A 23,493-nucleotide genomic window follows, 5' to 3' on the forward strand; every position below is an offset into this window, starting at 1 on the left:
TGTTATAATGTCTTACGATTTTCTTTGTGTCAAGATATAATACGAATATTGCTCATCAAAATTATATATTTATTACACTTCTGTAAAATATATACATACCATTTTAGATCATTATATGATTCTTTGTATCAATGTTATGTCCTACCTAGTACTTATTGTGTGTTTGACATTATTTTATGAATCATTTGGTTAACATTGTTTAGTCAACACTTTCTTACATTCTGCGGTTTTATGATGGCTTTTTTAGAGGTTTGTATTTTTATTTCCTAGGCTCTAACCCTTTCGTTTAGGTAAATTGTGAGTTTTAACTCAGAGGATAGACAATTAATCTTATAGCCTAGAATTTGTTTATATTTTAGGCAATTTAGTAAGTGATCTATTGGCTAAGTAGGCATAATAGGCAGGCAAATAGACCTGAGGTATTCAGTTTAAATAAATAAGTTTCCTCAAATAATAGACTCAGGAGACTGAAGTTAAAAGTACTACCGGCATCTAATTATGGACCCCTAAAATAGAATTAGGGCACTTTTTGCATCATACATTCTTATACAGTATCTCACTCTTATACAGTGTACTTAATTTGAAAACAACATGCTTTCTGGTGTTTTTATAGTGTATTTGAGCTTGTTTTGTTAGGGTAAAGACAAACTGGCTTGGCCAAGACCAGGAAAATGCATCCAGGACAATCACATGACCACAGCTACAGCTCTGGCCTCACAGATCAAGTGCCAGACCAGCTTGTTGTTTCCAGTCTGCCATCAGCTGTAATGGAACAACATGCACTAACCTACGAGTACGGTACTGTACATATACCGGTACGGGGCCAGATTGCGACCCCGAACAGTTAGGGTGGATTGTGCTGTGCGATTGAGTTCTGGTGATTGACTGATAGGCGAATAAGATGCGTAATAAACAATAGGTACTTTTCTGTTAAAGGGGACATTCATTATTATCAATGATTTCTTTTCGATAGCCTATATAGATTTTTTATTCGATATAAAATTGACAGGTATTAACAAATTGAAACTTATCAGCTGACTACTACGATAAATAAATATTGTTCAGTATGAACAAACAATAAAAAATATTAAATTGAAATGGAACTGTTGTAAGATAACCTAACTAACCAAACTTGCTGTCAAAATTTCAAAATTCCGTTTGATAGCCTATTCCCCATATGCCTTTTCTATTATCAATCTTGAGTAGTTCTTCGACTTTCTTTAATGCCTGAGAGGGAGTGACTTTGTGTTCTTGTCCAGATGGTTGTAGAGCGTAATGCCAAGGACAGGATAGCATTCTTTTTGCTTAAGCTCAGCCTGCAGAAAGGAATGTTTAAAATTTCTCCTCTTCTCGTGTTGTAATTGTGAAGTTGGTTTCTGCAGCTGAGGTTGCCTATGTTTTCCTTAACATGTACCAGCCAGTTGTAAATAAATTGACTGCAAACGGTCATCACTCCTAAGTCACGGAACAGTGGTCTACAATGTTCATGCCTTGCGCTGGAAATTATGGCTCTTACAGCAGCCTTTTGAGTTTTTAGAATGCTCCTTGTCTCCGAAGCATACCCCCAGATAATGACACCATAGCTCATTCGGCTGTGGAAGAGGCCATAATAGGCTAATTTTAAGTAGGTATCAGTGACCAAGTTTTATTTTAAATTCCTTAGAAGGAAAACCGTTCTGGAAAGTCTGGCATCTAACTCACCTAGCCTATGTGTTTATCCCATGTCAACTTGCCATCCAGCTAAAAACCGAGTAGTTTCTCAGGTTGTTGTAGATTCTGATTTTTTAGACTGCATCAGCTCCTGGGTTATGTCATTATTTATTTTTAGCTTATTATTAGAGGACCAGGCTTTACCTTCGTCAAGGATTTTGAGTGTTCCAATTTTCAGTTGGTCTAAGTTACTACTACTTGTGAATCTTGTGATGAGGGTAGTGTCATCGGCAAAGTTCTTCCCTCAGTCCCCAGGTAGGCCTAATTTATAAAAATGAGGAAGAGCACAGGTCCAAGAACAGATCACTGTGGGACCCTTACGCTGACATTCAGGTCACTAGAGAGAGATCCCCTTATAGATACCACCTGCTTTCTGTCCCTTACGTAGTTTTGAAAGGTCTCTAGCCCAACGTTTTTATTTTTCTCAACAAGACATGTGCTATAAAGTCAAACGCCTTGCTGAGGTCGCATAGGGTTAAGTTTGTAATGAGTTTGTTGTCAAAGGCATCATTTATCTTTGTTATTAGATTTAACAAAGCGGTGGTCGTAGATCTACCCTTTTGAAACCCATTCTGATCATCGGTGAAAAGATTTGAAAAAAGTCAACAAGTTGTCCCTTGATTATACACTCCATGATCTCTGTGTGCATTGATATCAGAGAGATAGGCCTATAGTTTTATAGCTCTTTCGGGTCACCCTTCTTAAATACTGGGACTGTACGGCTTATCTTCAAAGAGTCAGGAAAAGATCCGTCTCCAAGACATAGATTTATTATAGTAGCTAGAGGTTTTTATCTCATTTTCAGTTGTTATTGATCTTAATAGACCTACAGGTAGTCCGCTCTAGATTCGGCCTCTTCGCTGCACCACGGTATAAAACAGCCAACCCGTTAAAAAATTATAAAACACTCTTTTGTGCCGTTTCAAATTATACATACTTTTATCTGTATCACTCTAAAGATGATGCTGCAAACAACTTTTGGTTATAGGCCTATGTCTATTTTTCTAAAGTAAATTGACTTTTTAATGAGTTTTCAGTAGTGCCGCGACCTTGAAGATAGTATCATAAAACTAATGTTAAACTTGTGATCGCATAACGCCTTCCCAGGTCGTCATAAAATATAATTTTGGTGTCAAATTAAATGTAACTGTTCTCTAGGAAAATGCCTTTTATTTTATTGAAAACAAACTTGAATTGTTTACAGAAAATTATCCTTTATTTTGAAAAAAAAAATGTGTTTCACTTCACACACCCCTCCAAGAAATTGACAACTCTCCGGTCTCCACGACTGTGAAGAGGAGCGCCGATGTAAGATGTAAGATGTAAATGATATCCCGGCACTACTGAAGACTCTTAAATAATTGTCGTGGCCGAAAATTCAACAGCTATGCTACCTAAACAAAATATGAGATATAAAAAAAAGCACACAAATCTAACCATTTAAAATTCTTATGAGACATTTGTTAAAAACTTGCTAAAACACGCGAAACTTACTATTTTGTACCTAAAATTGCAAAAAACTTCCCCGGTCCCCCCTTTGGGGGCGCGGCCCAGTACTATTCGCCAAGGGCGCCATGTACTCTAGCTACATCCCTGCGTAGAAGAAAGACTTAGTTGAAGATGCAACAAAAATTAATTTTGTAGTGATGGCTGTAACTTTGGCCTATATTAATTTAGCGGCAGATAAGAATGAATTGTGGAAGTAGGTTATAAAGTAACTTTTTTTCATATAATTCAGCAATTGGCAATATTAGGTGTATAATTTCTCAACATCCATACTGTATTGGCCTTGATTGATATTCCAGCCATAATCTGCCAGACAAGGTAACTGGTATTATTCTAGGTTTTTTTGTCTGTTGTTTTCCTCATCACAAGAGCTGTTCTCTACCAATAAAACTATTGTATCTACTTTTTTATTAAAAACTTGTAAAATACTATTCGATTGATAAAATTAATTTTAGTTATTTAATAAAAATCTAAAACTTTCTTAAAAAACTGATGCACAGGCAATCCCAATCAATATAAATATGTATTTTCAGTGGAGAAGATTCAATTTCTTTGATCTCAAGAAAAACATCGACACCCAAAAGTTACAACAATATCTTGGGGTGAGTAAGATGAAGTTTTTAATTTTCTCTATGTACATTATAAACTGCAATGTAAGTACTTCTTTTCTAATATAAAACACTTTGTTTAACGTACTATTATTTAACTAAAAAGACTTTTTCTTATGAAAAAGCTATCTAAATTTAAACTTTAAATTTCTAAAAATAAATTGTACTGTGTTTAAAGTAGGCCTGGTAATTTTTTAATCCTAAGGTTGCCAGTTTTACCGTGAGCTAGATTGATACTGGATGCAGCTGCCTTTTGAATCTAGTTATTAATTGACAATGCCGTCTTACAACTGATTTGTATTACATTCAGAGTAAAAAGAGCAGTAAACATTCCATCGTCATTGAAATACCCGACACAAATAAAGTGTTTTGATAATTAAAATACAGTATTTGGTTTTACATTACCTTTATCGAGTTCCAAAAGTAACCTTCGTTACATGACGAAGGTTACTTTTGGAACTGATAAAGGTAATGTAAAACCAAATATTTTATATATTACAGTTCCGGGGCTACAACAATGAGTTTTAATAATTCTTGATTTTTAAGTTATTTCAGCATAGGTTTACGTAGGCCTACCTTACCTCGTCAATCCTAGTATAGTTTCAGGGGACTAGTTTTGAAACTGACGTTTCATTTTCAAGCCTTGTCGTCTAACATAAAATATTTGAACATGATGTCGTTGTCAAAATACACAAATATAACACACGGATACATTAAGTTAACGAAAAATGCGTGGCCGGCACAAATAACACAAATGATGGACACAACTTAACTACCGACTGCCGCTCCAGAGCGGCCGTCCGCACATTTTTCGTTAACTTAATGTATCCGTGGTTGTTTTTCCCCCTGGGGGGGTTGGGGTATTGAGCTACCCTAGCTACTTCGGCCTGATGGCCTATTGTAGCACCCCTCAGATTATTCTGACAGCCCTAGGCTTTCTGACGTGGCCCAGGAGCTGAAAAACACCCAGTTCCTTAAACTCTGTAGGTTCCGAGTGCAGCCTTCCCAGTGATGTCAACCCTTTTATGGGCCAACGCTGGACAATCCAGCCATAACTGTTCTGAGGCACCTGCATCTACAGGCTCCAGATGCTCCTATGCCTTTTGCAAGGACATAATCAAGATGTCTGTTCCAGGTAAGTTTCTGGTCCAGGTAAACTCCAAGGTATTTTGTTTCCTTCACTAACTTCATTCTTTTCCCCTGAATTTCGTGGGGGAGTTAGATTTGTTCTCCTTCTCGTAAAGGAGATTAGCTCCGTTTTTTCCGGGTTAATAGTGAGGCCCTCTTTTGAGCACCATCCCTCGATGAAGCTCACAGCTGTCTGGGTGAGGTTCTCCACAGTGGCTGCGTGTTTTCCTCTGACTGTCAGCACTAGGTCATCTGCAAAGGCTTGGAGGTACTTACTTACTTACTTGAATACTTGAATACTGCATCGTTGACCAACAAAGTCGGAATGGATTGTGTCACATATAATAAATACTACTATTTACATAAAACCTATTAAGTGTAGAAACATACAGACAGCGTAGCGTAGCGCAACGTAGCCGAGCGCAGCGCAGCGTAGCCAAGCGCAGCTTTGTCCAATACACACAGAGAGCGCAGCGTAGCGTAGCGCATTATAGGTTGTAGACGGTGTGCTAAAGCAATGTCTTTAGACAGCTGAGATTTTCTTAATGTTTTGATTTTTGGTTTCTATGGAAATAATTTGTATTGTAAATAAAAGGTACTGAAAGAAAGAAAGTTAACACAAACTCAAAATCTTAATTTATTCAACTTATTATTAACTTAAACTTAGATTAAATGCAGGTAAACCTATATACAACTTAAACTAATCCACGGATTCACTATATGGTAGCAGAGCGTGGTTTCCTGCTTTAACTTTTTTAAACTTTCTTTAAACTTAACTTCTTTACTCAAACTTTTTACAACTTTGAACTTCACCTTCAAGAATAACCAAAAATGTCTTCAAGATGGGACCTTCGATTGAAATCTGCCTTACTGCAACTGAACTTATATAAAGGATACAACTACAGTATTGGACACCACGTAATTCTCGGAGCTACAACTTGAAACAAGATTACAAACTTTGACTAGCTTTTTAAATTGATAACTTTTTGAATTTTCTTCGTAACCAATAACCTTACAAAAACACTTTAATATACTATAAAATTTGATTATTTAACATTTTAAAAATGGTTTGGAGAGGAATTAGAAATGTTTGTGTTTTGAGGGTCAAAAATGAGAAAATTAAATTTTTACCCCATAAAACCGAATTTTTACCCCATAAAACCCCCATAAACACCCGTTCCCATGGTCCGATCATGCTGGTTTGCCAACTCATTCAAGATTGTCCCATCTCACACCTTCAAGCCAAATTTTAATCAAAATCGGACCAAAATTACTCAAGTTATCACGTTTACGGACACGTCTAATAAGTCGCGCCCCTCCCCCCTTAATTTCGGTAAAACAGGGGAAGCACACAGGGGGCGGGCGGGGACTTTTAGGGTGTGATTTTACATACCATAACGGACATCTGTGGAAAAATTAGCTTAATATCTCTCATTTCCGGGTAAAAACCTAGATTGACTGGGCTATTATTAAACGTAATATTTCTAATTTTAAGGAAATTTTGTCTCAGGTAGATTGGAGTAGATTGCACCAGGTCAATGAAGTAAACAGTAAATTCGAATTTTTTCATGGTATTGTCAAAACATGTTTTAATAGATCATTTCCTTTAAAGAAAATTAAGAAAAAAAGGGGGAGAAACAAAAAACCATTGAGTAAGGAGTTGAAAGATTTTGCCAATAGTAATGTCGATTTGGGTATTCTCGTCCGAAATACTAAGGATCCAGCCTTGAAAGCACTTTTGAAAGAGAGAAAAAAACTGTTCAGGAGGCTTTTGATTCAGGAAAAACGTACAAATATCTCATGTGAATTGGAGAAAGCTGACTGCATGCAAAAGGCCCTTTGGCATATTGTTCGTAGAGAGACCTGTGAGTTGAAACCTTCTTCTTTACCCATCTTAAAATCCCAGGATTCATTGGTTCAGTCACCTTCTGAAGTAGTAAATCTTTTTTCGAAACATTTCTCAGGTTCTTTTGTTGGATCTACATTCGGTGAATCGTCTACTGCAGTCAATCTTGTCCAGCAGACCCCTCCAATGCATTCTTTGTTTTTGTCTCCAGTTACTTCCAGAGAGATAGAGCAAGCAATTCAATCGCTTAAATCAAAAACATCTACAGGCTCTGACGAAATATCCAGCTCTCTTTTAAAGCAAATGTACACATCCATTTTAGACCCTTTAGTTTATCTGTTTAATGCTTCCATGTCATCAGGTATTTTCCCCGATATTTACAAAACAGCAAAGATTGTCCCGGTCTTCAAGAAAGGTGACAAATGCGATGTTAACAACTATAGGCCGGTTGCTCTTCTTTGCACTTTATCAAAGGTAATGGAGAAGGTTATGTATTCCAGGTTAATGAATCATCTAGACATGAATAACATTCTCATACAAAACCAATATGGCTTCAGAGCGGGTCGCTCAACCACTCAAGAAATTGTTGAGTTTGTTCAGGATGTATTATCCAACCTTGAACAGCGCAAACCAGCCCTGAGTGTATTCTGTGATCTTTCGAAAGCTTTCGATACAGTTAATCACAATATTCTTTGTGAGAAACTGGAAAAATATGGTGTTCGAGGAGTTCCACTAGATTGGTTCCGATCGTATCTTTCAAATAGAATGCAATTTGTTGAGATTTCAGGATTTCGGTCGCATCTCGCTGAATGCAAGTTCGGGGTTCCTCAGGGTAGTATTCTCGGACCATTGCTTTTTATCGTGTATATTAATGATCTATCAGCACATCTTCATTCAGCTAAATCAATCTTCTATGCGGATGACACAACCTTACTGTTTGGAGGTCCATGTTCCAATTTGCAATCTCGAGTTGAAGAGTCAGTTAGTTCACTTTTAAGTTGGTTATCGCTGAACAATCTTAGACTAAACTCCGATAAGTCCGTTTTCATGCAATTCCTAACTCTCAATAAGATCCCTGAATCCGTCTCGTTGAATAAGTTCGAGATAGAAGAGTGCTCTGTTGTGAAATTTTTAGGTCTAACTGTGGATAAAATGTTGTCATGGTCTAATCATGTATCACAGCTTTGTTGCAAGTTGAACCGCATCTGCCATGCACTTAGGACGTTGCAACCTCTTCTTGACTGGGAAATGTTAGTTGCAGTCTACTATGGTTGTTTTTTCTCAGTCATGACTTATGGTATTGAAGTCTGGGGTGGTTCTTCCCATGGTGATAAGGTCTTTACCGTACAAAAAAGGGCAGTGCGTATCCTCAATTGCTTACCACCACTCCATTCATGCAGAGGAGTCTTCCGGAAGAACAACATTTTAACTTTGCCTTCTATATTCATCTACAGAGCAATAATGTCTGCAGTAAATCATCTGAAGGATATTCCATCGGTTGGTCAATTTCATAGATACCCCACTAGGCATGGAGGAGATCTTCGTACTCCATGTCATCGTCTGACCCTTTCTGAAAGGAATGCAAATTTTTCGGGCCCATTTTTCTTTAATAGGCTTCCTGAAGAAGTAAAGCAGTGCAGTTCAAGGTTGGGTTCTAATGGTTTTGGGAAACTACTGAAAAATTATTTGGTGGAAGGTGAGTTTTACAGTACCGAAGAATTCCTGTCTGCCTGATCTCATTCAACATGGCATTTTTATTTGACTTATATGTTTAAATCTTTAGAATAAAATAGATTTAACTAATTATTTTTCGTTTTGATTTAAATGCTACTAGACCATATAATGTATTTGACGATTGAGATGTACATTGTATAATTTGTACCCAATTCATGAATAAAACATGTCTATGTCTATGTCTATGTCTATTAAGCGTGTCTGCAGTTCAATAAGCTCCAATACGCTCTGAGAAAAACAAAATAGTTTGTTCCTCGGTCGTACGCTGCGCTGCGCTGCGCTACGCTACGCCGAAATACGCTACTAGTATGTCATACCTCATTTCAATGCACGGGTTTGATTTAAAACATGCGCTGCGCTGCGCTACGCTACGCTACGCTGTCTGTATGTTTTTACACTAAGATGGCGGCGGGTTGCCAAAAAGTGGTATGTCGTCCAGCTCACTTAGTGAGTATAGAGGTCTGCCCACCAGATAGTCTTTCAGGGTGTCCTTGAAGGCCCTAATGTCCAGCTCGCGCACTTCAATATGAAGAGTGTTATAGAGCTTACTAGTGTAGTAGGGGTAGCCCTTTTGAGTCTAGGCTAGTCGGCATCTAGGTAGGTCAAGGAGATGGCCATGTCGTGTTTGATAGGAATGCTGGTCCTCACGTCGAGCAAGTTTTGCCGAATTTTCTTTAAGTAGTACCATGCTATTTAATACGTATTGGCTGTAGATGGTCGGAACCTTTAGGTCTTTGAAGATAGGCCTACAGTGGTCACGATGCCCGGCAGACGTAATCACCCTCAAAGCCATCTTCTGAAGAAGCAAGATGTCATGTGCTGCAGCTGTATGGCCCCAGAGTGTGATGCCATAGCTTACATGGCTTTGAAAGAGAGCGTGGTACACTGTGACTAAGTACGGTTTAGTGATGACCAACACAAGTTTCCTTAGGAGATAGACCACTCTAGCAAGCTTGACACATACCTGGCTAATGTGGTGTTTCCAACCTAACCTGGAGTCGATCCAGAAGCCAAGGAGTTGAACAACTTCCTCACCCAGATGGTTTGGCTTGAGTGTGCACAGCAGTGATTGAGTCTTCTCGTCGTTTATCTTTAGCAAATTCTGGTTGAACCACTCCTTTGCACTAGCAAGAAGGCATTCTGCATCAGTGCGTATTTGGTTTAGGTCCCTGCCTCTTGTAATCAGAGTGGTGTCGTCTGCAAATAGTAAGGTTTGATTGTTTAAAGATGAATCATTTATGACGATAGTAAAGAGGAGGGGGCCAAGGACCGAGCCTTGGGGGACTCCATGTATTAACAGCTTTACACCAGATGTTGCACCGCCGTACGAGACGACTTGCTTACGACCTTCAAGATAGGAGTTAATTGTCTGCAGGACCACGCCAGTTACCCCATACTTCCTGAGCTTGGACAAGATGATTTCATGGGACACCACGTCGAAAGCTTTGCTTAAGTCACACATGTTAAGCAGGACTGAATCTCTGGCTTCGAAAGCATCTGTGATTTGGTCGACCAGGCTAACCAGGGCTGTCGTGGTGGATCGTCCCTTTCTAAAGCTGTGCTGGGCATCTATAAGTAGGCTACTAGACCCAAAATACTCAATCAGCTGTACCTTCATTACAGACTCAATTACTTTGGAGAGAGCAGGCAGTATGGCAATAGGTCTGTAATTAGACAGCTGTGAGGGGTCACCTTTTTTGAAGACAGGGATGGCCCGCACAGTCTTAAGCACATCAGGGAAACAGCCGTTTTTCAAACAGAGGTTGATAATATCCGTGAGAGGATCCACGATGGTGTTAATAACAGCCTTTAGAACTGAGCAGGAGACACCAAAAACATCCCGGCTATTTGAGCTTTTAAAACCTCTAACAAGTTTAATAATAAAGCTAGGGCTCACCTTATTCCAATGGTTTAATTTGTAAACAGATGAGACATCCAGGAGGGAAGCCGCCAGTCAGTCTGCAAAACAGGTAGATTGACTACAACATTGTCAGCGATTTGAGAGAAATAGTTGTTGAAATCGTCAGGAGAAACCGCTGCTACAGTCTTATTTCTAGGAGACCGGTGAGAGTTTACAATGTCCCATGCTGCTTTGCAGGTGTTGGACGCCTCCTTTATCTTAGGCACATTGTAGTTTTTTTTTGCTTCATTTACTTTAGAGTGATAAAGTCTTTTAGTTTGGAGGTACAAGACATGGAGTCTTTCTTTCCGTTCAGGAACAGTAGACGTCTTATAGAAATCATGTAAGATACAGATATAAGAACGTATTTTGGCCAGTTCCTGGGTGTACCAGGATTTATCAAGTTGGGATTTGTTGGTTAAACGGGGCTTGGCCTTCACAACTTTGAAAGGAAAAATTAGGTTAAAATTTTCCATGAAAATGTCAAAAAAGTTGTTAAATTCTACCTCAGGTTCGGAGCGAACATTTGGTACGGTCCAACAAGCATTGAATAATTTGTGGCACAATAGAGGCATATCATTGTCATTAATGGCCCTTTTAACATTAACATACTTTTTATACCAATCAGGTTTATTTGAGCTGAGGCTTACCTTGTTGGAGCTTATAGTAACCAAAACTGCACTGTGGTCAGCCACAACAGGTTCCCTGATGTCCACTTTCCAGTCAAAGGAGTCTATGTTAGTTGCTATGGAGTCAAGGCACGCCTGCCCACGAGTGGGTTGTCTGGTAGTGAAGTATAGCCCATAGCTGCGAAGTAGGTTTGAGAACAGTTCCTCATCTCTGGAGCGACACTCGAGGTGAATATTCAAGTCTCCACATAGGACTATTTTCTCAGGTTTGAGAGTGTTTAGCAGGTAGTGTAAGCAGGAGTCCAGCAGATCAAGGAAGAGGTCCACTTTACCGTCTGGGGATCTGTACACAGACAGCACAACAGTTGAGAAGTCCAACAACAGGACTGCAGTCACTTCAAGTTCAAGTTCTACACAGAATCTCACAGTGTCTATTTGTTTGCATGCTAGGTCACAGGTACTATAAATAGCAACACCACCATGGAGTCTTTCACTTCTACAGAAAATATTTACAAGTTTGAGGTTAGCTAAGTTTGTGTAATAACACTCTTCGCCATTTGCTAGCCAATGCTCTGAGACACAAAGGATATTGCATTCTTCTACAAAAATGGACACAAGTTCACTTTTATTCCTTAGGCACTGGACATTAAGAGCACAAATAGTAATATCTTGGTGCTTGCGATAGTTTACGATGGTGTGAGTGTTATTTTTCTCAATAGGCTTGGGCTTGAGCGAGTCGTCTGCTCTCACGATGGATACATGTCTCTCCAATCTGCCTCTCTCAAAAGGTCATCCACAACAATGGCGAGATGACTCCTCCTTGAGGGCAACCTTAGTGTGCTGCAATTGCTGCTGAATAGCTGCCTATTTCTGTTGTCACCTCCCAGCTGTTCAGTAGAGTCTTAATCCAAGATGCTATGTCAGGGGGGGATGCCCCTGCTTCTGACTGCTGCATCTATGGAGTTATAGCTCACATTATCAAAGGCAACCTGTATGTCCATGAAGACCCCTGCTAGAAATTCCTGGTGTTCTAGGGTGTCTTCAATCTTTGCCACTAGGATGCTTAGGGTCGCTGAAGTTGATTTGCCCTTCATAAATGCATGCTGACATGCACTGAGGGGACTTCTTCTAATTAAACGTCCCTAATGTGACGGATAATTACTTTTTCCATTGTCTTAAGCATGAAAGACGAAGGCCTATATGCCTTGAGCATGAAGGCATATAGGCCTGTAGGACATAGGCTGGGCTGGGTCTCTCCCTTTTTCCAGGAGAAATACCGCTCTTGCTTCCCTTCAACAAATTGGGATATATCCTAGGGCAAAGCTGCCCCTGAACAAGGCTATTTATAGTCCTCGTTGTTAAGGAGGCCTCCCTCCTCTGATGGCATCCCCTCCCTGAGGCGTGGTCACCTCTTGGGAGGGAACGTTATGCTCTCAAGGGATAACATCATGGGGCCTTGTAGCCACCTCAGATGTATGATCCCACAAGTAGCAAGGGAATGAAGAGTCGCCCCGGGCAGAGCCCCACTTGCCCGGGGAAGGCTGCTTGAAACTGGAGGTCGCCTGGTATCCGGAGTTCGCATACTAGTGGCCAAGCTCCACTTGACCATGCAGTCCTCGGTGTATGCTGTTCCACCTTGACTTGGGGTTGATTAAATAGGGAAATGAAAGTAAAGCTGAGAAAAGGATTGTTGGAGGCAGATTTTTGAGAGAGAAGTATTAAAATAGCGGGGAGAAAAATAGGTACAGTAAAGAAGCCTGCCAGTTTAGCACCCTGATCCTTTGGGGGAATGATGATGGAAGAGGCAGATGAGGGAATGCCCATTTGGGACGCACACTTTTTGCCCTTGAGTGAGTGAGTAGGAGGGCAGTGCTTCGGGGACATACTGGCCCGGCACATGTGAAAGTGCTTGAAAGCACAGTCACTGCCCAACCATCCGTGTGTGTTAAATGTTATATTTGTGTATTTTGACGACAACATCATGTTCAAATAATTTTATGTTAGATGACAAAGCTTAAAAATGAAACTTCAGTTTCAAAACTAGTCGCCTGAGACCATACTAGGATTGACGATGTAAGGTATGTAAACCCATTTTATATTGTCTTCTTGTGAGTGACGTTTATCTTTTTATTTCTCTGTACAGAACGCCAGACTACTGTGTTTATGATTTTTTAGAGAGACTCGAAGAATTTTTAGTTTGGGTTGACTCCAGGTTTAAAAATAAATTCCTTGTTATTGGTGGGGACTTTAATATAGACATACTCGTTGATAGTCCTCAATCCAGAGAATTCTCTAATTTATTAAATTCTTTTAATTTAAGATTGACAAATTTTAAGCCCACTCATAATAAGGCCTGCCTGGACAACTTTATAACAAATATTGATTTCACCAAATTTGTTCAAGACTTGGTTCCTTATAAAATTTCTGACCACTTTTCACTTAATATGAATATTTTAGATGGCTTTGTTAATGCTAGATCTAGTCAAAATAATGATCTCATAGAAATTCGTAAAGTAACTAATGATAGTTTATGTAGGTTAAATGTATGTTTATTGAACACTGACTGGAGTGACTTGTTTTGTATTAATGATGTTAACGAGGCCTTTGATTATTTTTTAAATGTAGTTCTTTGTCAATTCAATGAGTTTTGTCCTGTAAAAAAAATTAAATCCAGTAAAATCCACTCTAGACCTAAGAAAAATAAAAATAAATGGTTTACACCTGAACTTGCAAAGATAAGGGAGTTTTTGACAATTTTTCACAACAGATTAATGGTAGAAGGTGATATAAATAGAAATAGAGAGTTTTATGTTAGGTGCAAAAAAATGTACAAAAGCAAGATCAAAGAGGCAAAGCTGAAGTTTAATGACCATAAACTCAATACTTGTGATAACAAAAGTAAGGAGGCCTGGAATATTATAAAGTCTGAATCTGGTAGTTTTAATAAAAATAAATCCAACCCTATTATAGATGTTGACAACTTCAATGACTTTTTTGTCAATGTAGCAAATTTTGATGGTTCAAACAACAATGCACTCTGCAACTCAAATAGGCCTAGTTCTTTTGATTTACTTAATAATCATCCAAAGCAATGTTATACTGAAAATCTTAACTTCATGTGGGAGCATGTATTTCCACAAGATATAGACTTAATCATCAATAATCTGAAAAACTCCACCAGCAAGGATTGTTATGGTTTAACAACAAACATTGTAAAAAAACTCAAGTATGCTCTTGTTCCCCCTCTGACATTCATTATCAATTTAGTTTTACAAAATGGTGTTTTTCCAAATAATCTTAAGCTTACAAAAGTTGTGCCTATTCACAAGAAAGGCGACACTTCATGTCCATCAAATTACAGACCGATTGAGCTTGTCCCGGTATTTGCTAAGGTTATTGAGTGTTGTATTTATAACCAAATAAGTGCCTTTTTTAGTAATCATAATTTTCTAAGCAACTCCCAGTTTGGCTTCAGAGCCGGTTTATCAACTATCGATGCTTGTAAGTCAGTTGTTGATGACATTCTGAATGCTTTTGAATCACACGCCTTTTTAGAGTTAACTTTAGTAGATTTAAGTAAAGCATTTGATTGTGTTTCTCATAGCCTGTTGATTGATAAGTTAAGTTACTATGGTGTAAAAGATAAAACTTTAGATCTATTTAAATCATATTTAGGAAACAGATATCAGATGGTATCAGCCAACAATAAAACCTCTCAGTGGAAAGAAGTCACAGCAGGAGTACCCCAGGGTTCTGTACTTGGCCCTTTTTTGTTTTTAATTGCAATAAATGATCTTCCATCTAATCTTCCTTCAAAATCAGTACTGTATGCAGATGACACCTCCTTAATAGTCTCAAGCAAATCTTTGCAAGAGGTAAAAATTAAAACTGAGGAGATGAAAATAGCAGCCGATAGTTGGTTTAAGGCAAATAAATTTTCAGTAAACAATGACAAAACTGTTTCAATTATTTTTTCACAGACAAATCTTGTATCTGAAGTATCAAATGCTAAACTGCTAGGAATCATATTAGACTGTAAGTTATCTTGGCGTAGTCATACTGAAATGGTTGTTGCAAGGTTAAGTAACTCTTTGTTTCTGCTCAGGAGGTTGAAAAATCATGTTAGTTTAAGTACGTTAATTAATGTTTATTATGCATTCTTTCATTGTCACTTAGTTTATGGGGTAATTTTGTGGGGCAGTAGTAGTGGGGCAGTTAACGTTTTTAAAAAACAGAAAAAAGCAATCCGTATCCTAGCTGGCATAAAAAGTAGAGTTAGTTGTAAGACCTTTTTTCCTGAATACAAAATTCTTACTTTACCAAGTGTGTACATTTTGCAGAATATCATTTTTGTAAAAACAAATATTGAACAATTCTCATCTCGCTCATTAACTCACAATCATTACACCAGACTAAGGAATAATTTAGAGTTACCATCATTAAGACTGGCCTCAACACAGCGCAGCTATAAATATTTACAACTTAAACTTTTCAATGCCCTCCCTGAAAATGTACGCAACTTGCCTATTAAGTCACTGAAAAATGTATTGACCGATTTTTTGAACAGAAAGGTTATCTACTCTATCGAGGAATTTTTATCTTTCAAACATGATGATTTTCTGTAAAATTCTAATTGTTAAGTAGGGTATTGTTTCTAAAGTATGTAATAATGGTTTCATGAACTGTGATATAATAGTCTTTCATAATAATGTTATTTCTGTGAACTTTATTTAAAAATTTATTGTTATTTAGTTTTAAGCTGTATCTTACTGCCAATTTTAGCCTTAATTATTTTGTTATAGGCACTTACCCAACTTGTTTGCTTAACTATAAACAGTATTATTATCATCATTACCAATACATCTCAAATACTTTTGTACAAAAACCCAGTATTATTAGTTTATTAGTATAGCATGTTCATCTATTTACACTTGACTCTGTACATTGTACTTTGAATTGTATATTATCTCCATTGACCTGGCCTATTGTATGACATGTATACTTAATGGCAATAAACTATTTGAATTTGAATTTGTCTTAAATCAATCCTGGAGGCAATGTTGAATCAACATACTAATAGTACCAAGTGCTGCTAGACCCTACATACGAGTGGAAGAGAACATGTAAGTTTAACACATTATTATTTTCAGGATGTGAAAATAACCGCCACAACCAGCGGAAGAGGCTCACTAGTCGTAGCCGACTCAGACGGTAATGTTCACATTGTCAGTAGAACATATGAAATCTCCACCTTTCGAGCATATGATCGCAACATCTCTATTCTGGAGCAAGGACGGCAATCTCCTCTTCTTGTTACGATCGGAGTGAGTATATGTGTCAATTCTATTATTTAACCCTTTGACGAAGGTATTTTTTTTCATTATTTCAGCTTTTTTAGGTTACAGTATTTCGTTTGACTCCTATGGCATAGAATGTATTTCAATGCTATAGTCCCTATTTAACTGAACCTGCCATGTAGAAAGACCTCAAAGCTTTATAAGTCAGTGCAATGTAATAATCAACTCAGCCACCATATCACTGTGTACCACTGAAGACAGAATATGATACTAGCGCTCGCAGATGAGATTCAACGAGTTCCTAAAGCATCAGTGGGCTAGCAGCACCAGGCAGCACCTGGGTACCAGGCTGCAAAATTTGTGACAAGCTACATTCGTAACACCGTCCTGTGGGTAGGTGTCTGCAGGCCAGACTTATTTAATTTGGGAAATCAGGTTGCTTTAGATAGTATTGATTAGGGATATTTTGATTCTCGTTACCACCGATACTTAAACGTTGGTATCGGTATCGAAAAGCAATCATTAAAAGTTGACACCGATACCCGTCACGCCCGTGTGATCAGAAAATGACCGCTATTGCCTCGATCCCGGAAGATGACGATGACATTTCTGTGACCGCTAGAGTCGATGTTGATGATGTTGATGATAACCGCGGGAGATGTTTATTATTTTGCAAGATGATGATGATGATGATGACGTTTCCGTGACTGTGAGAGAAGATTATGATTTCTTTATGGCCATGTCGTGTATTTTCCACGATCGCGCAAGACGACGTTGACATTTCTGTGACTGTCGGAGTCAATGATGATATCTATACAGCTGCGGGTGATGTTTAATGATTTTGCTGCCATCGCGCAAGACGACGTTGACATTTCCGTAACCGCAAAAGACGATAATGTCTACACCAACGAAAAATGTTTTCAAATTTGTTGCAATCGCGGAAGATGACCATAATGTCCACATGTCTGTGAGAGACAGTGATAATGTTTCCGAGACTGAGAAAGATTTGCAGGATTTTGCAGCAATCCCAGAAGACGATGATGATGTTTCGTCAACCGCGGTAGATGATCACCATATCACTTCGAGTTTGGCTTGACTCAAGAGATTGACTGAAAATATCAGGCTGGCACACCTCTAGTCATTATAACATTTACTTTTTGATTTTTGTTGTTAGATCTTCATTTACCCTAAGTATGGTAGCTATTTAAAGTGTTTAGGAGGGTTTAAACTTAAATTGGCTACTTATAATTTTCCATTGTTGTATAAATATATTTTTTACTTGTAAAACGTCCCATTACTCCATTACCTCAAAAATACTTTATAGCATGATTTAAAGACAAGGGTTGGTGTAGTATAAACCAATCCAAATAGAAAATTCTGTAAAAACTGCCTGAACCAATTGTTGGCTCAACCGAAAGTACTTCCAGCCTAAACCAATTGTTTTCTCAACCGAAAGTACTTCCAGCCTGAACCAATTGTTGGCTCAACCGAAAGTAACAGAGAATCTCAGAACACTACTTGTTGGTTAGGTCTTTTTTTTCTTAACCGCAAATCTCTAACCCGAAACCGCACTCTGCCATTGCCAAGCCCTGGATTTCAAAGATGGACTGTGTTGTTGAAGGAGGATTAGGTGGGAGTCCATCCCCTAGTGAAGGGGTGAGACTTGGACAAGTTGGATCGTCAAGGTCACCTACCTGTGTCCGCATAACTAGAGCTCATCTACCAAACAATGCAGTGTCTACCTCATGTCTGTGTCTATGTGTTGTAGGAAGATGAGGTAGGGGTCAATCCCCTGGTGAAGGTGTGGGACTTGGACAAGTTGGATCGTCAAGGTCACCCTACCTGTGTCCGCATAACTAGAGCTCATCTACCAAACAAGGCAGTGTCTACCTCATGTCTGTGTCTATGTGTTGTAGGAAGATGAGGTAGGGGTCAACTCCCTGGTGAAGGTGTGGGACTTAGACAAGTTGGATCGTCAAGGTCACCCTACCTGTGTCCGCATAACTAGAGCTCATCTACCAAACAAGGCAGTGTCTACCTCATGTCTGTGTCTATGTGTTGTAGGAAGATGAGGTAGGGGTCAATCCCCTGGTGAAGGTGTGGGACTTGGACAAGTTGGATCGTCAAGGTCACCCTACCTGTGTCCGCATAACTAGAGCTCATCTACCAAACAAGGCAGTGTCTACCTCATGTCTGTGTCTCAATGAATCCCTAACTCTAATGGCTGTGGGCTTCATAGATGGCTCAGTCGTCATTTATCAGGGTGTGTAGCTGATGCTGTAAATTATTTAGTTTTGAAATGTGTGAATTCTATTACCGAGTTAGTATATCACACGTAGTTTTAATTGGATAGCTTTTAGAAGACCTTGTAGTATGGAAGTGTTTGGGAGTTTTATTCTACTTGGCTACATTTTTTCACTTAGTCGTAGATCGTGTCAATTAATTAATGACGTGGCTGGGATGAGCATGTACTCAAAAACCCTACCCGCACTACCGTTTCTTGTTATTTTGAATAATTATTTGAACAAAAAAAGGGATTTTGCTACTTGATACTCACATTTCTGGTCCTGATTGATAAATTTTTCACAGACTCAATGTAGTTTATAAGGTAACTTTTGGTTTTCCAGAAAAAAAATTCTGTGAGGAAGGCATGACTTGATTAAAGATGTGCAAGCAGCTCAATTTTCAAGTCAAGCCGAGCCTGAAAACTCGTATCGAGCACCAAGTCAATAATCAATCTTAGCTTATCTAAATTGTGTTTTGAAGGAAGAATTGGGACACATAAACCTATTGTAAGGCATTTCGACACAATAATTCAAAAGCTCGACTAAAAAAATGAAAATCTCAAGCTTGCAGCAGCTCTAGTGCAATTTTTAAGAATCACAAACATTTACAGTATTGCATCAATTATTGATGAGATGTCTGTGCAGGGGATGTAAGACGAGACAGGTCAAGTAAACAACGTATTCTGAAGGAAGGAACTCAACCTGTGACAGGCTTGGCTTTCCAGACAGTTTCCAAGGAAACTTTTCTTTATGTGGCTACAACTTCCAGCATTTATCTTTATAATGTCACCCATAAGGATCTTGCAACCAAGGTATTTTCTATTTAAAATAATTAACATCTATTTGTGTATTTTTTTTTTTTTTTTTTGTATTAAGAGTGCGAGAATGTCATTGCCGCTCAAGAACTGTAGATGGCCATACATTTCAAGAGGGGCAATGACTGCGAAGGGGTGAATGAGGGGCGAGATGTGCTTGTAATACTTGATGTCTACTCTCCGGGAAATTCCTGAAAACTGAGAAACCTTTTGGAATTATGCAGTAATTTGCGCTAGATGTGACCTTTACTCTACCAAGATCACGCTGTATCATCATATCGTTCCATTAAATCATAAAAATGTATCAATTCAAGCCAAATGAAGAAAATATCTCAATTACTAAATAAAAAACATTGGCCAAGATTTAACAGCGTGTCATCCCATCTGTAAATACTTATCCGAACCTAAGGAGTCAAATACGTGATTGTGATTATCATATTCGGAGGGAATCTAACTACTGTATAAATATTCTTATGTGTGAACTGCAAAACGTTAACATTTCAGTACATAAATGTCAAACAGATGTAAATAAAAACAATAACAATGGCTACCACTGAACACAAGCATCTACAGCCTGACTGATCACTTATTACCAATGAAAAAAAAAACTGGCCACTGAAAAAGAAGAACCTCCTTGTTGATGACTGCGGCCTGTCGTCTGCTACATCATAGCATAAAGAGACGGAATACCAATAACCTCAATTCTAAAAAAATTGACTAAAACCACACCATTCTAGAACAGAACCATCTTAAAACTTTTAAAATTATAAGCTAAAAATTAAACAACTGTTATCCGTGGTATTTAATTTTTTTGTGATTCCTGACGAAGATTGATGCTGCCTAACTAGGCCCTGAAAGTGTCTGATTTATGGAAGAAATTAAAAATCACATCCAAATTGACTTTGAAATTTAAGAAATTAATAGCACTTTTACTTATAGTGCCTACCAGTTATTGAAAAAATAAGTAATACATTTTTCAACCTACTATTTCTTAAGTACATTTTTTAAATACACCAGTTAATTTCATTATGTGACAACAATTATGATTTCTAACCTTGTATAATCTTTTAAAAATTTGTTCTTAATATAAAACGGCGTGATTTACCATTCATACATTCATTCACACATTTCATTTGGAATTTGTCTGTATGGCTCATCTAAATTAGAAAATCTAGATAAAATACTTAAAGAACAAAAGAAAGCAATTAGAATATTAAAAAAGCTACATCCAGGTACATCATGCAGGGAACATTTTAAAATGCTAAACATATTAACAGTTTATGGTCAGTTTATTTTAGACACTATTATGATATTTTTAAACAATAAGAAGGATACAATTTTAGAACAAGAAATACACCATTACAAGTACAACACGCGAAAAAAGAATGAAATCATACCCACTCACCATAGACTTGAATTTTACACAAAGAAGCCATCTTACTAAGGAGCAAGTTATTTTAGAAAATTGCCAAAAGAATTAAAGTGTCAAATAAACAGTTCAAAATTTAAACTAAAACTAAAAACTTACTTGGTTTGCAAAGTATTATATTCCATAGAAGAGTATATGAATAGTTGAGCAAATGTTAATTTAAATAGCTAAGTTGACACTATTCAGATGTACTAACATGTACTTGTCTTGTACGAATAAAGATATTTTGATTTGATTGTTCGGCGCTTAAAGTATAGGGTTCCGATAGTAGTTCTTAAAATTCAGGAATTTGTCTTGAAATCTCCTTGAATTTTTCAAACCAGATTTAGTAGACACCATGTAATACACACATTATTTTTTCCCACCCCCGTAATTAACCATAAGACACAGATTTTCTCTTTAGTTGTATATAAACGTCATTTAGGTTATATTTGTTTTAGGTTATGTTATTTTCTAACTGAATGTTATCGTTTGATAGAAACGCCTAAAGTAAAATCAGCTGATTTAAAGAGCGGAAATGAGCTATTTTGCAGGTGAAATTAAATTATGTTTATAGGTGTGGTAATGCAAACGTTTCAATGCAGTGATACAAAAAAGAAAAATAGATATTTAAAGGGTTACCTTATTTAAGCAATAGTTAAATATAATTTTAGTCATGTAAGTTATGACATTTTAAATACAATTAATTAAATTTTTTATTTAAGTGTGTTAAGACGAAGTATTCTCATCTTCCAGTCATTCGTTTTAAATAATTAAATAATATTTTATTGATTATCTAAATGTGTTGTAGGTAAATATTGTATTTCCCTTCCAGTAAAATTGCTAATGGAACAATCGCAGACCCACCAAGATTGTTCCTATGAATTCTAGTCAAAGTGTTTTCTTTCATGATAAATATTTTTATTTGTTGTCTGTAATTCATGTAAACTACAGAAAGTTTCATGTTGAAATGCTCATGTCATTCAATTGCAACCATTTTTGTGTCATGGATATTTTAAGTTACTGTAAGTAAAGTAAGTGATAGTCTATTTAGTCTACATGCTATAAAATTGATTAGCAAAATTATAGATGGGAATACCTTCTAAATAATTTACTATTTACCATTACACATTTGTATTATACTAAGTTCACAAAATTTAGGCGGTTTTAGGGGAACAAATCCATCCCCACCTCTTGATCCTGCCTATTAAACATTTGCTCAACATCTGAGGTTTGCCAAAACGTAAATCAGCTGCAACATATACATTAAGCAAAAAAAAGTATTGGGGAACTTCCCCTCAAACCACATAAATTTTGTGAACTGAGTGTAGTAAGTGTCTATGAATTAAAAGTGTCATTAGACTTCTTTCATTCATAATCTGTATTTAACATATACGAATGATCTAATAACAGAAACCCCACAAATTGTATTTTAGTTCTAACGGCATAAAAATGTTTGACCAGGTTGTCTTGGACACTGTGGGGTGTGTGAAGGCATGTTCAGTCTTAGCAGAATCCATGCAGGACACTCATTTTATGATTGCTAAAGATGATGTGAGTACAGTAGTTAAAGATGCTTAGACCTAAGATACTTGTATGTTTTTTTTTCTTTGCATTTCAAACTAAAAAAAACAAATTAATTTCAAATCGGCCAGTTTTAAAACAGTTGAATGTTATATTTTGAGTAAACATTAACCTAACAAACAATTTAACAGTCACCCATAATTTATGATTAGCTGTGCTGTCTCGTTATTTATAATTTGCTGTATGGGCTGAAGTTGTAAAGAAAATAAAAATATTGGCCTTTAAACGTAACGTAAATTAAATGTAAATCCCTGTTAGTTAATGCAATAGAACCTTGATTATCCGGGGTAATGGGGTGAGGGAAACCACGGTCACGGATAACTGAAAACCACGGTAAATCCAACGTGGCATAAACGTATACAATATTACAAACCCTTAAAACGCCTAATACATAAATGGAAGTTAATGCAATAATTAATTTACATTTTACATCATCACACTTACTCAAACAAAACAAAAATTGCACACAACACTGTACGGAAATAAATCACAAGAGAGCAGAACAATAGAAAGTCTAGACTAGTAAACTACTGCTACTGTAGTCATCATAGGCTACTACTACATGAGGTTTCAGAACAGAAGAATGCCAATAAAAACATTAGATAACTCATAAAACACTAAACAGCATATTAAAATCATAGTACCGGCACTTAAAGCATTATTCATAATGAGTTAACATATTCATGCATATGCAACAGTAAAAACAATTTTTAGTCTCTTCAGCTGTGTTGGTGACAAGGTGTAATAGAGTCAAATTGCAACTGCCATCGCCATTTCTCCAGTGGTTGAAAAAGTGGTCAGTGACTACAAAAATTTCTACTTTTGTGATGTATTTTATGTGTGTCTATGGACTTATTTTAAGGTAAGCCTGCTTTCTAGTCAATTTCCTTAAAAAGTCTTTTTTAGGATTTTTTGTGAAAGACAAAAGTCTGATCCTTATAGCGCTACAGGTTGCACTATGGTTTTATACATTCTTATTTTGGCAGTTTTTGATAGAAGTTCACTTTTGAATAATTTTACTAAGCTCCAATATGATTTTTCTG

At 37.3% G+C, this 23,493-nt stretch overlaps 1 protein-coding gene across 2 annotated transcripts in view; it reads left to right on the forward strand.

Moving 5' to 3' along the window:
* Nucleotides 1–23,493, forward strand: part of LOC128988911 (vacuolar protein sorting-associated protein 11 homolog) — a 50,351-nt gene continuing 26,858 nt past the window's right edge. The window contains exons 1-6 of one of the 2 annotated variants that reach the window (XM_054410683.1): nt 1–249; nt 3,750–3,818; nt 16,212–16,385; nt 18,423–18,621; nt 19,289–19,455; nt 22,331–22,420. In XM_054410683.1, coding sequence (XP_054266658.1) covers nt 232–249; nt 3,750–3,818; nt 16,212–16,385; nt 18,423–18,621; nt 19,289–19,455; nt 22,331–22,420 — 717 coding nt within the window. In that variant the 5' untranslated portion in view covers nt 1–231. Of the gene's footprint in view, nt 250–3,749; nt 3,819–16,211; nt 16,386–18,292; nt 18,622–19,288; nt 19,456–22,330; nt 22,421–23,493 lie in introns of those variants that run through there. The other variant, XM_054410682.1, reaches the window with a different exon arrangement.

The sequence above is a fragment of the Macrosteles quadrilineatus genome, unplaced genomic scaffold, assembly GCF_028750875.1.
Source record: "Macrosteles quadrilineatus isolate MER2022 unplaced genomic scaffold, UCM_ALF_1.0 Scaffold_3__2_contigs__length_128488019, whole genome shotgun sequence".
NCBI classification, from domain to species: Eukaryota; Metazoa; Arthropoda; class Insecta; order Hemiptera; family Cicadellidae; genus Macrosteles; species Macrosteles quadrilineatus.